This window comes from Schistocerca cancellata, chromosome 9 (genome assembly GCF_023864275.1).
Source record: "Schistocerca cancellata isolate TAMUIC-IGC-003103 chromosome 9, iqSchCanc2.1, whole genome shotgun sequence".
Classification (NCBI taxonomy): Eukaryota; Metazoa; Arthropoda; class Insecta; order Orthoptera; family Acrididae; genus Schistocerca; species Schistocerca cancellata.
In genome coordinates this window covers 449,834,652-449,850,653 of record NC_064634.1, presented here as the reverse complement: position 1 = coordinate 449,850,653, position 16,002 = coordinate 449,834,652, and the positions used below count along the sequence as shown (strand labels likewise).

At 46.0% G+C, this 16,002-nt stretch overlaps 1 protein-coding gene across 1 annotated transcript; it reads left to right on the top strand.

Annotated features, from left to right (window-relative positions):
* Positions 1-4,988: 4,988 nt before the first annotated feature.
* LOC126101480 (uncharacterized) lies at positions 4,989-15,434 on the top strand. The gene is made up of 4 exons (XM_049912130.1): positions 4,989-5,387; positions 11,754-11,939; positions 14,776-15,024; positions 15,315-15,434. Exons 1-4 carry the CDS (start codon positions 4,989-4,991, stop codon positions 15,432-15,434), a joined length of 954 nt encoding a protein of 317 aa, XP_049768087.1.
* The last annotated feature ends 568 nt before the right edge of the window (positions 15,435-16,002 follow it).

Below are 16,002 nucleotides of genomic sequence, written 5' to 3'. Positions count from 1 at the left end.
CATCCATTCCTATCTTGCCGATAGGACCTTCCATGTGCGGGCCGCGCATGGCTTGTCCTCCGTCCGCCGCATCAACGCCGGTGTGCCACAGGGCTCGGTCTTGGGGCCACTCCTGTACTCGCTGCACACGTCTGATGCGCCGAAGATCGACCGTGTGCGGCTCGCCCTGTACGCGGATGACACGGCTCTATATACGAGGAGCCTCAATGCCGCCGTCATGCGCCGCCGTTGACACCCTGGCAGCCTGGGCAGTCAAGTGGCGTCTCCAATTCAATGGTGCCAAGACCCAGTTCCTGATCGTCACCAGGCGACTCGTTCCTGCAGGTCTGCAACCGCTCACCGTCGGTGGAAGCCCTGTCCCGTGGCGTCCAACGGCGCATTACCTCGGCGTCACCATCGACCGCTGACTGACGTGGGTTCCGCACATCCGCGAAGTGAAGACCAAAGTGCGGAACAGGCTCCGCATCCTGTACCCGGTGCTGAACCCCGGCTCCCAACTACCACCGCAGCTGGGCGTCACCCTGTACAAGGCGCTGCTCCGCCCTGTAGTCCAATACGCCGCCGTCGTCTGGGGGAACGCTGCCGACACGAACCTGAAGAAGCTGGAGACACTGCAGAATCGCATCCTTCGGCTGGCCTTACACCTGCCTTACGATTTCCCCACCGCTCATCTTCACGACGTCGCGGAAGTACCTCTGCTCCGTGACCTCTTCCAGACGACCGCCCGCACCTTTTACGAACGTGCTGGTCGGTCGCACAACGCCCAAATCCGGACGCTGGGCCGCAAACTGCCGCGCAGCGTCGCCACCCGCTGGCCACTACTGCTCGCTGCATAGCTAGCTCTGCAGAACTGTGCTGAGGAGACACCCAAGAAGACAATCCACATATGAAGACGCATTACATCAGCATGCATGGGAGGCAAAGCAATAACTGCTGCGAACTCCATCACACATCGGAGGACAAGTTATCTACGTGCAGATCCACGCGAGGCCGAGGCTTCTCATCCGGCCGAACACATTCCGGGGCGGACATCGACCTCTCCCAGCAGCGCGGGAACTCCGTTGCCCGGAACAAAGAGCGGCAGCAGCCCCGCAGGCAGCAGCAGAAAGCCGCAACGGGAGCGAAACGTAATGGAGGACCCGCCGCACCGGCAGTGGAGCGCGATGGCGGACAAGCTCCGCCCACCGCCTCACAACAGATACAATCACGCCATCACGCAGCCCCCGCACAGGACAGGCTGGAGGAAGAAAGAAACAAACAACAGCTGAATCCCACCAACTTCCCAGCACTTCGTAAAACGAGAGGATGGGCACAAACTCCAACGGCGCTCACAACAGAAGCTAACGCCAACACCTCAGAATCATCCCCAGAACCAACAACAGGGATAGGAGCGGACATAGGAGAACTCCTAGGATTCGTCACACAATTCGATATTCCGAAACTCATGACTACAATTAGAACAACCGCAGAGCAGCTAAGACAAGCACCAGACACCTTTACAAAGATCACAATATTATTCCAAGCTGCTGTTACCATTCTCGGCGGCAAATAGAGCAGTAAACATTATGAATTGGAGTGCCAATGGCATATTAACTCAGAAGAACACCTTAGCAGAATTCCTGGATGAGCACAAGATAGACATTGCGCTCATCACAGAAACACACCTTCTACCCAAACAAAACTTCAAAATCAGAAATTACAAAGTACATAGACGATAGACCTAACAGACCAGGTGGAGCAACAGCCATCCTGGTCAAAAACAAAATAGTACACAGGCAAATCACCTCACCTCATCTCACTCGGATGGAGACAACAGTAATAGAAACAAATATCCTCAACAAAACCGCCACCATAGCTGCTGCCTACAATCCACCAGCTGGAAGGAGCATGGCAGAACAAGATCTGGAACTCCTAACCGATATACACCAATATGTTCTCATCAGTGGCGACCTAAATGCGAAACACAGATCCTGGAACTGCAATGCCACCAACACCAATGGCAGGACGCTGCGCAGATTCCTGGACAACAACCCTAACATCTCGATCATAGCTCCAGACAGGCCAACTCATTACCATCACATTTCAAGATGCCGCCCAGATATACTGGATGAGTGATTGTTTCAGTATTTTTTAAACTGCTGGAAATACTCTTCAGACACGGGAACCTGTTGTCTGGATTTTCCCAAAAAAGGCCTACTTTTCCTTCCTTTGACAACAGGTATTTGACCATGTGTTCCTATCGAAAAATCTAACGTGGAATACAACAACCGAAGTGGTCAATGACTTGGACAATCCGGTAGTACTCTAAAAAACCGGGGGGCCGGCAAACTTTCACGACAATCGTACCATTAACGACCACGCCACAAACTGGATTAAGTACAACTGGCTACTCGAATCAAACACCCCAGAACTACCCCCCCCCTTTCAATCAAAAGCCCAAATCAATAGAGCAATAGATGAAATCACCAAAATAATAGAAAACTGCAAGAAAAAATCTACCATAACGATAAGCCCGGTTCGTTCGTTCGTTCCATAACGATAAGGCACACAACAGGAAGAGACACACTACCACCGCACATCCGCAACCTAATAGCAGAAAAAAGAAACAGCAGGAAGAGATGGCAAAACTACAGAGACCCAGCCGATCGCCGTAAAACCGAGCAATTAGACAGAAGAGTTAAAAGGGAACTTCAAAAATACTGCAATGAGTCATGGGAGGCAATCCTAAGTGAAGCTGGAAGAAACGAGGAAAAATTTTGGAAAATTCTCAAAACGCGAAAACTGAATGAAACATCAATACAGCCCCTTCATGGGGAACGCGGGATAGTCTATGACTCCACAGATCGAGCGGAAACTGTCGACGTCCACAGCTTCTGGTGGCTGGAATTGCCTTTCTAGGGAGTCCGCCAAAGCGATGACCATCACGAAATGGTACTCAGGAGGGTGAACCGCATCCTAGGCGCCCCGATCAGAACATCCTTCAATCCAGTACAACCAGAAACCATATGCCACCACATCAAGAACATACATCAAAAGAAAGCAGCAGGCCCAGACTCCATACAACCGCAACTATTACATCACCTACCTCCAGCAACAATCGACTTCTTGACTTCCATATACAATGCCTGTTTGAGACTTCACTACTTCCCGAAACCATGGAAGCAGGCTCGCATAATCACACTTCCCAAACCAAACAAGGACCTACTGTTTCCGCAAAATTACAGGCCAATCTCACTGTTAAACTTCTTAGGAAAAATATTAGAAAAACTAATCCAAGCAGAACTAAAGAAATTCCTCAAGGACAACAGTATAATCATCGCAGAAGAATTCGGATTCCGTGGAAAACATAGCACAATCCATCAGGTGACCAGACTTGTCGAACATATATGTCAAGCCAGAAACATAAGACACAGCACTGGAGCGGTCATGCTCGATACAGAAAAGGCATTCGACAGAGTATGGCACCATGGCATCATCTTCAAACTTCATCAATACAACTGCCCAGCTCACCTCATTCACACAATAGCATCATTCCTCCGCAACAGGACGTTCTATGTTCATGTCTCAGGAGCGTCTAGCAACACCAGACCATTAGAGGCTGGGGTGCCACAAGGATCAGTCCGGGGGCCAATTCTCTATTCAATATATACAAACGATATCCCAAAACAACTAGGAGGACAACTATCCCTATTTGCAGATGATACTGCAGTATACCGCAGCAGTTCAAATCTCCAGTACATAGTCAGAAAAATAGAGCAGCACCTCCAAACCATCCAGCAATGGGCAAACAGATGGAAAATCACTATCAATGCTGAGAAGACTCAGGCCATACTTTTTACTTACAAAATAATTCCACCCATCTCCACATCAGATTCAACGACAAAAACCTTCCATGGGCAGACTCAGTAAAATATCTCGGCATCAAACTGGACAAAAGAATGACATTTCGTGACCACGTTACAGACATATGCAACAATGCCATAGGAACGATCTTTAGACTTGACCCAATCATAAAAGGCAACAGAATTGACATGAAAGCCAAAAAGAAAATTTTCTGATCCATCATCGAACCGGCATTACCTACGGCTCCGAAATCTGGTCAATGGCCGCAGACACCAACATTGCAAAAGTACAGAGAGTCCAGAACAAATACTTCAGAGAGTCCAGAACAAATACTTCAGAACTGCTACAGTTGCTAGCCGGTACCAATCAAACAGAGACATATACACAACACACACAATACAAAAAATCCCTGAAATCATCCAAAAGTAGTCTATTAAATTTTTCCATCAAACCTCAGACTCCAACCACTTGTTCATCAGAAATCTGGGACAAAATCCACCTGACCCCAGAACTAAATTCCCCATCATGACAACTACCAGGAACTACAACGTACGCACTTAAACACATCATATAAGCCAAAGACATTATAACACACACAAAGTCAGAAGCAAAACACATACACACAATCACGACATTTAAACCCATCACTTCGATACCACCAATATCAGACAAAAGGCAGGGATCATATCAGGTCCGATCCTTTGAACACAGGGGTATACTACCCATCAGACCACCTCCCCCGCCGCAGCCTTGCCGCACTCCGCTGCTCCCCGCTAAGCATCCAGACGAAGAGCTGAACAAAGGAAAAGGTGAAAATGTCTTACACGAAAGTGTAACGCCCACGATTTCGTACCTTTGATCACAAAAAGTAGAGAACAAATTGTCGTGTCTTTTAAACAGTTAGGCGAGATGTTTTGGAAAGCCAAAACGTAGGGCTCTGTTAGTTAGGGATTGTCGGAAGTCAGGGCCCTGTGTGTGTACAGACCAGCCCGCGCTTCCAGCGCAAAGGCTCAAAAGTAGGGGCAGATCTATACTCACACTAGGACACAAAACCCAAATACGTGAACGACATGTCGACTCACGCCAACAACCGCTACGAAACGGACTCGCATATCTTAATTATGACCGATGCAACCCCGGGAGTAATGACGCACATGCCCCCAGTACCAACCGTGACGACGCTTCCGGCACTGTTACCTAAACAGGCCAACGAACTGATGCCTCCGCCAATGCCAGCAACCACCGACAGCAATGTCCCTGACAAAATACGAGCCGACACCACGGATGACGAAGGCACTCAGGACTGGAAACGCGACCGCACACGCAAAGCAACAACCACGTCCAGACCTAGACCAAAAAAGAGCGAATCAATAGCAAAAGCCCCAAAACCAACACAGATTGCAAAGACGAAACCGGAACAAACAGAGGACACTCAAACGGACAACACCGCACATACACAGGACGACCAGCCCACACAAACGAAAGATGTTGTCGACATAGACGACAAAAACAAAGAAGAGGAGGGCAACGGCGAATGGCAGACTGTGACAAATAGAAAACAAAGACGCAGTTCAATTGCCAACACACAGGAAAAAACGCAAACCACCACACCAAACGACAAAGAACTGAAAATACGGTTAGAAAACCTAAACGAGGAGGAAACTCAAAACCCCTATACAACGAATTAAAGAGACTAAACATTTTGCGATACTTAAATAACTTAGAAGTTTACCGAAACCAGACAGCCATAATTACGAGTAACTATCCAGACATCTTAACCGTAATCCAGGACACCATATGCACACACTACAGACCTGAGGTAAGGGTAACGCAATTGAACAAACCTAATAAGCAAATTGCACAAAAAACAAACAACGAACCTTCACTGAGCGTAGTTATAACAAAAGTAGGGCAGGAAATAACAGAAGTAGTCATTGAAACAGAACTCAAAAACATGCAACTCGAATTCACAAAGGTGAAACGAATCATATCCCGAGAATGTGGGAAACCTATCCAAAAGGTTCGCGTCATATCTCGCAACAAAGACACGACTGACTACCTACTAAGCAATCATTTCAAATTGTTCTGCAAATTTCACCCGGTAGAACAGTCACATGTGCCGCCACCACAGCCAGTACAATGCGCCAAATGCCATACCTTCGAACATAGCACAGAAAATTGTAAAAACAAACCACTGTGCAACAGATGCGGAGGGACACATCTGATCGCATCTTGCGAACAACAACCCGACAAGCCAACCTGGACAAACTGTTCCGGAGAACATCTATCCACAGACCTGAAGCGTCCAAAAAGACCCAAAGTCACTTAATCAATCAAAGACACCGCGAAAATCACATGCACCGACGAACCAACAGGAGCAAACCTCACAGAAAATGACAAACCACAGCCGGTAGTCTGCGAAGATGCATGCCAACACTAGCCCTAATAAACTTCTTACGAGACCGCAAAAAACCTCGTCCTAAGCGCAGTGCGAGAGATATCCAAAACTTTCTTCAAGCGCGAGATTTGTGTGTCAGAAGCATGGAATAAGATACACTTTAGTATATCACCACTAAAAAGCACAAACGGTGGAAACACCGATACAAACACACAAAATCAATCACGTTCGCGGGTCTAAATAAAATGAGGACGAAAATTGCGTTCGTTAACGCGAACGGAATTAACACAAAGAAACCACTCATAGAACGGCAGATATTGAAAGAAGGTATCCAGATTTACGGTATCTCAGAAACAAGGGCAGGGCACGCCCCCATCAACATACTGGACTACGTGTGCTATCGTAAAGACGCGGTAAACGAGGGTAGAAACAGGGGGTGGGCACACGGAGGAGTAGCCTTACTACATCACAGGAAACTCGCAGAAATACAAATACCACTGCCAGATGAACACGAAAACCAGCAGGCAATCATCATACAAATAGCATGCAAAAACAAGAAAAAACTATTCTTGGCAGTGCTATATGTCCCTCCCACAGAAGATATACCGAAAAACCTGATACAGTACATCAGCAGCTTAGGACCATGTACAATTCTAGGAGACCTAACTGCCAGATCCACAAATTTCGGCGACCATAGGACAAATAGAAACGGGACACTACTAGAGGAATTACTAGAAGAAAACCGACAAATACTGAGACTACCTAATGAAGAACCAACCTTCATAAATCACGCCGGCTACTCCACACCAGACCATGTAATCATATCCGCCAATATATCAAAATGTATAAGTGACATAGAGATAGGGGAAGGGATCGGAAGTGACCACATACCAATCCACATAAAAACAACACTAATAGCACCAGAAAAGACGAAACCAGAAATAAAAACATACAAAGACAGAAGAAATATAGACAGGAAAAAATACCTAGACCACATCAACCAGAACTTAAACATAACTAACGAAGAGATAGATGTTGTTGTTGTTGTGGTCTTCAGTCCTGAGACTGGTTTGATGCAGCTCTCCATGCTACTCTATCCTGTGCAAGCTTCTTCATCTCCCAGTATCTACTGCAACCTACATCCTTCTGAATCTGCTTAGTGTATTCATCTCTTGGTCTCCCTCTACGATTTTTACCCTCCACACTGCCCTCCAATGCTAAATTTGTGATCCCTTGATGCCTCAAAACATGTCCTACCAACCGATCCCTTCTTCTAGTCAAGTTGTGCCACAAACTTCTCTTCTCCCCAATCCTATTCAATACCTCCTCATTAGTTACGTGATCTACCCACCTTTTCTTCAGCATTCTTCTGTAGCACCACATTTCGAAAGCTTCTATTCTCTTCTTGTCCAAACTAGTTATCGTCCATGTTTCACTTCCATACATGGCTACACTCCATACAAATACTTTCAGAAACGACTTCCTGACACTTAAATCTATACTCGATGTTAACAAATTCCTCTTCCTGAGAAACGCTTTCCTTGCCATTGCCAGTCTACATTTTATATCCTCTCTACTTCGACCATCATCGGTTATTTTACTCCCTAAATAGCAAAACTCCTTTACTACTTTAAGTGTCTCATTTCCTAATCTAATTCCCTCAGCATCACCCGACTTAATTTGACTACATTGCATTATCCTGGTTTTGCTTTTGTTGATGTTCATCTTATATCCTCCTTTCAAGACACTGTTCATTCCGTTCAACTGCTCTTCCAAGTCCTTTGTTGTCTCTGACAGAATTACAATGTCATCGGCGAACCTCAAAGTTTTTACTTCTTCTCCATGAATTTTAATACCTACTCCGAATTTTTCTTTTGTTTCCTTTACTGCTTGCTCAATATACAGATTGAATAACATCGGGGAGAGGCTACAACCCTGTCTTACTCCTTTCCCAACCACTGCTTCCCTTTCATGCCCCTCGACACTTATAACTGCCATCTGGTTTCTGTACAAACTGTAAATAGCCTTTCGCTCCCTGTATTTTACCCCTGTCACCTTCAGTATTTGAAAGAGAGTATTCCAGTTAACATTGTCAAAAGCTTTCTCTAAGTCTACAAATGCTAGAAACGTAGGTTTGCCTTTTCTTAATCTTTCTTCTAAGATAAGTCGTAAGGTCAGTATTGCCTCACGTGTTCCAACATTTCTACGGAATCCAAACTGATCTTCCCCGAGGTCGGCTTCTACCAGTTTTTCCATTCGTCTGTAAAGAATTCGCGTTAGTATTTTGCAGCTGTGACTTATTAAACTGATAGTTCGGTAATTTTCACATCTGTCAACACCTGCTTTCTTTGGGATTGGAATTATTATATTCTTCTTGAAGTCTGAGGGTATTTCGCCTGTCTCATACATCGTGCTCACCAGATGGTAGAGTTTTGTCATGACTGGCTCTCCCGAGGCCATCAGTAGTTCAAATGGTATGTTGTCTACTCCCGGGGCCTTGTTTCGACTCAGGTCTTTCAGTGCTCTGTCAAACTCTTCACGCAGTATCTTATCTCCCATTTCGTCTTCATCTACATCCTCTTCCATTTCCATAATATTGTCCTCAAGTACATCGCCCTTGTATAAACCCTCTATATACTCCTTCCACCTTTCTGCCTTCCCTTCTTTGCTTAGAACTGGGTTGCCATCTGAGCTCTTGATATTCATACAAGTGGTTCTCTTCTCTCCAAAGGTCTCTTTAATTTTCCTGTAGGCAGTATCTATCTTACCCCTAGTGAGACAAGCCTCTACATCCTTACATTTGTCCTCTAGCCACCCCTGCTTAGCCATTTTGCACTTCCTGTCGATATCATTTTTGAGACGTCTGTATTCCTTTTTGCCTGCTTCATTTACTGCATTTTTGTATTTTCTCCTTTCATCAATTAAATTCAATATTTCTTCTGTTACCCAAGGATTTCTATTAGCCCTCGTCTTTTTACCTACTTGATCCTCTGCTGCCTTCACTACTTCATCCCTCAGAGCTACCCATTCTTCTTCTACTGTATTTCTTTCCCCCATTCCTGTCAATTGTTCCCTTATGCTCTCCCTGAAACTCTCTACAACCTCTGGTTCTTTCAGTTTATCCAGGTCCCATCTCCTTAAATTCCCACCTTTTTGCAGTTTCTTCAGTTTCAATCTGCAGTTCATAACCAATAGATTGTGGTCAGAATCCACATCTGCCCCAGGAAATGTCTTACAATTTAAAACCTGGTTCCTAAATCTCTGTCTTACCATTATATAATCTATCTGATACCTACTAGTATCTCCAGGATTCTTCCAGGTATACAACCTTCTTTTATGATTCTTGAACCAAGTGTTAGCTATGATTAAGTTATGCTCTGTGCAAAATTCTACAAGGCGGCTTCCTCTTTCATTCCTTCCCCCCAATCCATATTCACCTACTATGTTTCCTTCTCTCCCTTTTCCTACTGACGAATTCCAGTCACCCATGACTATTAAATTTTCGTCTCCTTTCACTACCTGAATAATTTCTTTTATCTCGTCATACATTTCATCTATTTCTTCATCATCTGCAGAGGTAGTTGGCATATAAACTTGTACTACTGTAGTAGGCATGGGCTTTGTGTCTATCTTGGCCACAATAATGCGTTCACTATGCTGTTTGTAGTAGCTAACCCGCACTCCTATTTTTTTATTCATTATTAAACCTACTCCTGCATTACCCCTATTTGATTTTGTATTTATAACCCTGTAATCACCTGACCAAAAGTCTTGTTCCTCCTGCCACCGAACTTCACTAATTCCCACTATATCTAACTTTAACCTATCCATTTCCCTTTTTAAATTTTCTAACCTACCTGCCCGATTAAGGGATCTGACATTCCACGCTCCGATCCGTAGAACGCCAGTTTTCTTTCTCCTGATAACGACGTCCTCCTGAGTAGTCCCCGCCCGGAGATCCGAATGGGGGACTATTTTACCTCCGGAATATTTTACCCAAGAGGACGCCATCATCATTTAATCATACAGTAGAGCTGCATGTCCTCGGGAAAAAAGAGATAGATAACTACGAAAAACTAGAAAATCTAAACGCGCACATAACTAAGGTGATAGAAGACGCAGTGGAGACAAGTGCACCAATAAGAAAAATAATCGAAGGACAACACTAATCAAACAAAAACGACAGGTATACGCGCAATTCAGACGCACTAAAGACCCTACTATCAAAAACCAATGAATAGGCTAAATGACGAAGTAAAACACCAACTAAAAGAGTTTAGGGCAAGAAAACTGGACACAAAAATACAGAACCTAGACCCGAAAAACCCAGCTGACTTCTGGAAGAAATTCAGGCGACTGACGAACCAGAAAGAAGCACACGAAGCACCACAGCTAATAAACGACGAAATCACGACGTGCAAAAAGAAGAAAGCAGACGCCTTCCTAGGAGCGCTAAAAGACGTATAAACACATCCGCAAGACGACAAATTCGACAAAGAACATGAAATAAAAACGGAAATAGAAACAAAAACAGAGCTGGAAAAAACAACCTACACGACCTACGACGAAGATCAGACAGCACTACTCGCAGACAAAACCACACAGGAAGTATAACAGGCCATAGCAGGTGGTAAAGTCACTGCCCCCGGCGCTGACGGCATCACCAGACACCACCTCAGAATGATACCACCGCAAACAATAATACCGCCACTACAGAAACTCTTTAATGCAATAATAAGGCTCAAAAAGACAACGCAACAGTGGAAAAACGGGCTAATACGAATGCTACCGAAACCACAAAAACAAGCGGCACGAGCCAAAATCATATAGGCCGATAACGTTACTGCCGGTGATTGGAAAAACATTCGAGGCAATCCTAACACAGAGACTCCAGAAATTCGTGGACAAAAAAGGCATATTACCAGAAGAACAAGCGGGCTTTCGTAAAAATAAAAGTACAATTGACCCAATATTAAGATTAGTTAGTAACAGTGTCGCAGCAATAAACATGGGTATAGTTTCAACAGTACTGATGCTCGACATAGAACGGGCTTTTGATAAAGTTTGGCATGCAGGGCTATTAAAGAAACTGTTACAACACAACATACCGAAAGAAATAGTGCAACTAATAAACAACATGATTACGGAACGACAGATCATAGTAAAAGTCGGAAGCACTTACACTGACACACTAAAGATTGTAAAGTAGGGGTGAGATAATAGCCCCTTGTGGTACACCTGCTTTGGGTTTTATACAGCCAACATTCCAAAACCGACCGGAATCAACGAACGGTTAGTGATAGTTGCCTTTACTATTTCTGCCATTGTTTTCGCGCCAATGGGTGAAGTTTCATGGGTTCGGTTTTGCATCCCAGGCGGGTTCTTCGCTGTTCCAGGTGGCAGGAGAGAGTGTGTTCCCCACCCAATAAACCAGCTGCCACCCAGGTCCCACAGCCCTCCCCCAAGAGGACGAAAACTCCATCTCTACCCACAAACCCTGCCATTAATACAGATTCCCCAGCACACCCCATACCCACGCCATCATCAGCAGCAACCTCCACAGAAGCAACTCCCTTGCCACCACTGGCAACAGCCACCACAGCAACTCCACCACTGCCAGCAGCATCACAGCAGCACATGCAAGCCCCCATCTCCCCCACAACCTCCCACACAGAATCAAATATCAGCAACAGACCAGGTGGCGGAACTGGAGTCCTCATAAGACACCGGATATGCCACCGACAAATTACCATCCCTCCATAAATTAACACAGAGGTCACTACCATAGAAATCATGCTAAATCAGCACCCAGCAGTCCTGGTGGCAACCTATCACCCCCCCCCCCCCCAAACCGAACGCTTCCATCACAGTGACCTCGACAGCTTACTAAATGTCAACAACAGGACCACAGTAGGGGGGGACCTAAATGCCAAGCACAGGGCATGGGGTTGCTGTACTGGAAATACAAGTGAGAACCAGCTGCTGAAATACCCGGATACCCACCCAACAGTTCAAGTGGTAGCTTCAGACGAACCTACCCACTTCCCATACAATTCACGACATCTGCCAGATAAGCTGGACATATTCCTACTGAAAAATATTGCCCTGGGCACAACTACAGACGTCATCAACACTCTAAAGTCTGACCATAGCCCAGTCATCTTAAGATTTGAGAATGACCAGATCATACCCACAGACAGCATCCACACCATGTACCACACTAACTGGGTACAATATAAAGAGCTTGTGGCACAACATATACCAGTCCAAGCCCCAGAATATGTATCAACAGAGGATATAGACAAAGCCACAGCAGACTTTACTAACATCTTTACAAGCTGTGCCGAAGTCACAACCATCAAAATCACTCATAACAGGGGCAGGAACAACCTACCACCAGACCTAGCCCAATTAATAGCCGACAAAAACCGAACCACGAAACGCTGGCTACATTCCGTTACCCACAATACAGGAGGATAATGGACCAAATGGCCCAAGAAATAAAAACCAGATTACATATGCTCCGTTGTACCAGGTATCAAGAAAGCTTACATATGCTCCGTTGCACCAGGTATCAAGAAAGCCTGCAGGCAACTGAATCAAAGCCTGAGCAATTCTGGTGAATCATCAAGTCTAGGCAGCAACCCCAGACAGCCACAACACCACTCCATGGGCAACAGCAGCTGGTTTACACCACTGCAGATAAGGTGGCCGCCATGTCAGACACTTACAAACTCCAGTTCCAGGAAAACATAGTGGAGGATGGCGAGGATGAAGCAGAGAGGCTAGAGAGGAGAGTCATCTTGAACAAAAACTTAATGACATTTCTCGTTCGTTGGTGTCTACGAAGGTGGTGTCGATCCTAACAGCTTACATCAGGCGGATCAGCAATTCAAAAGCCCCTGGACCTGACCTCATAAAACCCCCACTTCTTAAACACCTTCCACAACCTGCCATCTCCCATCTAGCAAATATCCTAAACCACTGTCTCAAATTACAATATTTCCCTTCAGCCTGGAAAGTCACCAAGATCATCTCAATCCCCAAACCCAATAAAGATCATCTATTCCCGCACAACTATCGACTTATCTCCCTATTAAATCACCTACCAAAGCTTCTCGAAATCATCATCCTAAATGCCCTACTCAAATTCCTAAATGATAACTCTATCCTTACCCCCGAACAATTCGGTTTTCGTGCTGGCCATAGCACCACCCAGCAAACCATCTGCATGGTGGAGCACATTTGTGCCAAGAAACAACATGGAGACAGTACTGCAGCCATATTCTTTGACATAGAGAAGGTGTTTGACCGTGTCTGGCATGACGGCCTACTCTACAAGCTGTCGAAGCTTAACTGCCCAAATCACCTGTTAAAAATGGTTCACCCATTTTTGACAGACATTTGGCTTTTCTCTCCATCAACTGAAGCGAAAAACCTCCTAACTAAAATAGAAGCGGGTGTCCCACAGGGATCTGTGCTTGGCCCCCTCCTCTATCTTGTGTTCACATACGATTTCCACAAAGAGCTGAGTGGGAACATAGCACTCTACGCTGGTGAAACAGCGTTACACCACAATGGGCGCAACATCAATTGCATAACATGTAGCCCCTAACGGCAACTCAATAAAGTCAACCACTGGTGTAACTTGTGGAAAGTGAAAGTAAATCCGGGCAAGTGCGAGGCCATAATCTTCATACACAAGATCATAAGACCTATCAGAAATCTCAACCATAATGGACAGCAGCTCCCATGAAAATAGTGATAAGATACCTGGGACTGAGCATTGACAAAAACCTCACATTTAAACAGCACATCACAGAGGCTAAGAACATGGGTTCCGCGCAGCTCTACCAACTGTATCCTCTTCTCAAGGGTAGGGGCTTATCAGCAGAGGCGAAGCTCCAAACCTGGAAAACTATGATCCTACCAGTTATTATTTATGGATCAGTGGTCTGGAGAATGGCGGCAAACACACACCTGGCTCACTAGAAGTAGTACAAAACAAAAGGTTTCGAATAACCACCAATGCCCCCTTGTTCTCCAGCAATGAGGAAATTAGAGACATGCTAGGTCAACCAACGTTCAATCACCTCATAAAAATCAAATCAACCAAATTCTCTGAAACAGCTCATTCCTCACCTTTCCCCCTCATTAGTTCCCTGGGACCAGATAGTTTCCCTACCCACAGAACTCCAATCACTACCATTCACTGTCAGTTCAGATGACGGTCGATGCTTCATTTCATCTACTCCCATCACAACCATCTTTAACTAGGTAACCCTCATCTACAAATCAAAGTTCACATACCAGGGGAACAACCCCAAGCCATTACAGACAAAAAGACCAATCCTAACCCACAGGTACCATTTCGAAAGTCAGGGCATCAATAGGATGACGGCACTTCAATCAAAAAATGGGGGAGAAAAACTCCAGACATCTCAGGTCGGCGGGAGTTGCTTTCTTACTCCTCTCAATCAGGTCTCTCTTCCGCTTGTTCTCTTCATCGTTGCCTATCAGATCCTTCCATTCAGCTCACGCAAGATGCCATCGTTCATGTTACTCAGGCGATTGCTCAGTCACAGCAGGCCAGTGTTCAGCAGGGTTCCCACAACCCCGCTCCCACCGAGAACAGGGAAATGTCTAGTCCAGGGCCCGTGGCGCAGCCCAGTGTCCCGCGGCCGAGTAGTGTAGGGCCAGGCGCCGGCGGGAAACCTAACGGTGCCAACGACGCCGTCCTGGCTGCCCCTCCACCCGGCTCTGCTGATTCTGCTGGTCCTCCTGCGCGTCGAAAGTCGGCAAAATCATCTACAAAGTCGCGGGATGCCCCTTACTCGCATGCTTCCTGTAAGCATGCCCATACCCCCTCGGTCACGGACTCTGAATTGGCGGAATCATGGCACCTGATAGGATGAAGCCATCTACCGACCGTCAGGTACCTGAGGCGGAACAGTGTCCTAAGGACGCCTCTGCTACTCTTGCGACAGCGTACACCAACCTTGCCGACATGGCTGACGCCTTTGAGGTCACTGTTCCGGTTTCAAATAGGTTTGACGTTAACCCTGCTTAACAGGACACTCCTGATCCACCGCCAGCTGCCAATTCTGTCAAGAACCCCAAGGTGCCCCCTATCATTGTTCATGACACGATCAATTACTTGGATCGTATCTGGGAATTGCAGAGGAATCTGTAGGGCTCCTTTACCTGCCAATATAAGAGGGGAAGTATCCGTTATGAATTTGAACGTCCGTCTGACTATCGATTCATGCTCGACTACCTCAAAGCTCGATCTATCCAGTATCACAATTATGATCTCGACCCTCTTAAGATCTTGAAGGTCGTTGTCAGACACCTTGAGCCCTCTACCCCTTCTGCTGACGTTAAGGTGGCGCTGGAGCAGCTGCGCTTCACTGTCCAGTCTGCCACCGTCATGCATCAGGAGGTGCCGGACGCACAGGGCAAACTTACTGATGAGAAATGGCCGTTGTTCGTCGTCGTCGTCGTCGTCCTTCACTCCACGCCGAATGTCTATGACGTGTACAAGGTCAAGATTCTCCTCCACATGAAGGTCAACGTGAAATCTTATCGCAACTCAATGCTTTAATTGCCATTGATTTGGTTACTGCTCCCACAGTTGAGGCCGTAAGCCGTGGTGCGTCAAGTGTGCCAGGGATCATCTTACATGTCTTTGTCAGAAGCAGCGCACCGATCCGCCCAAATGTTGCAATTGCAATAATTGGCAGGGTGGGTGTGACTGCAAG

Coding starts and splice junctions, on each gene's coding strand:
- LOC126101480 (XM_049912130.1), top strand. CDS start 4,989: ATGACGCACATGCCCCCAGTACCAACCGTGACGACGCTTCCGGCACTG. Junction 11,940..14,775: donor AAATATCAGCAACAGACCAG/GTGGCGGAACTG, acceptor CCTTCCATTCAG/CTCACGCAAGATGCCATCGT. Junction 15,025..15,314: donor CTGATTCTGCTGGTCCTCCT/GCGCGTCGAAAG, acceptor CCTGCTTAACAG/GACACTCCTGATCCACCGCC.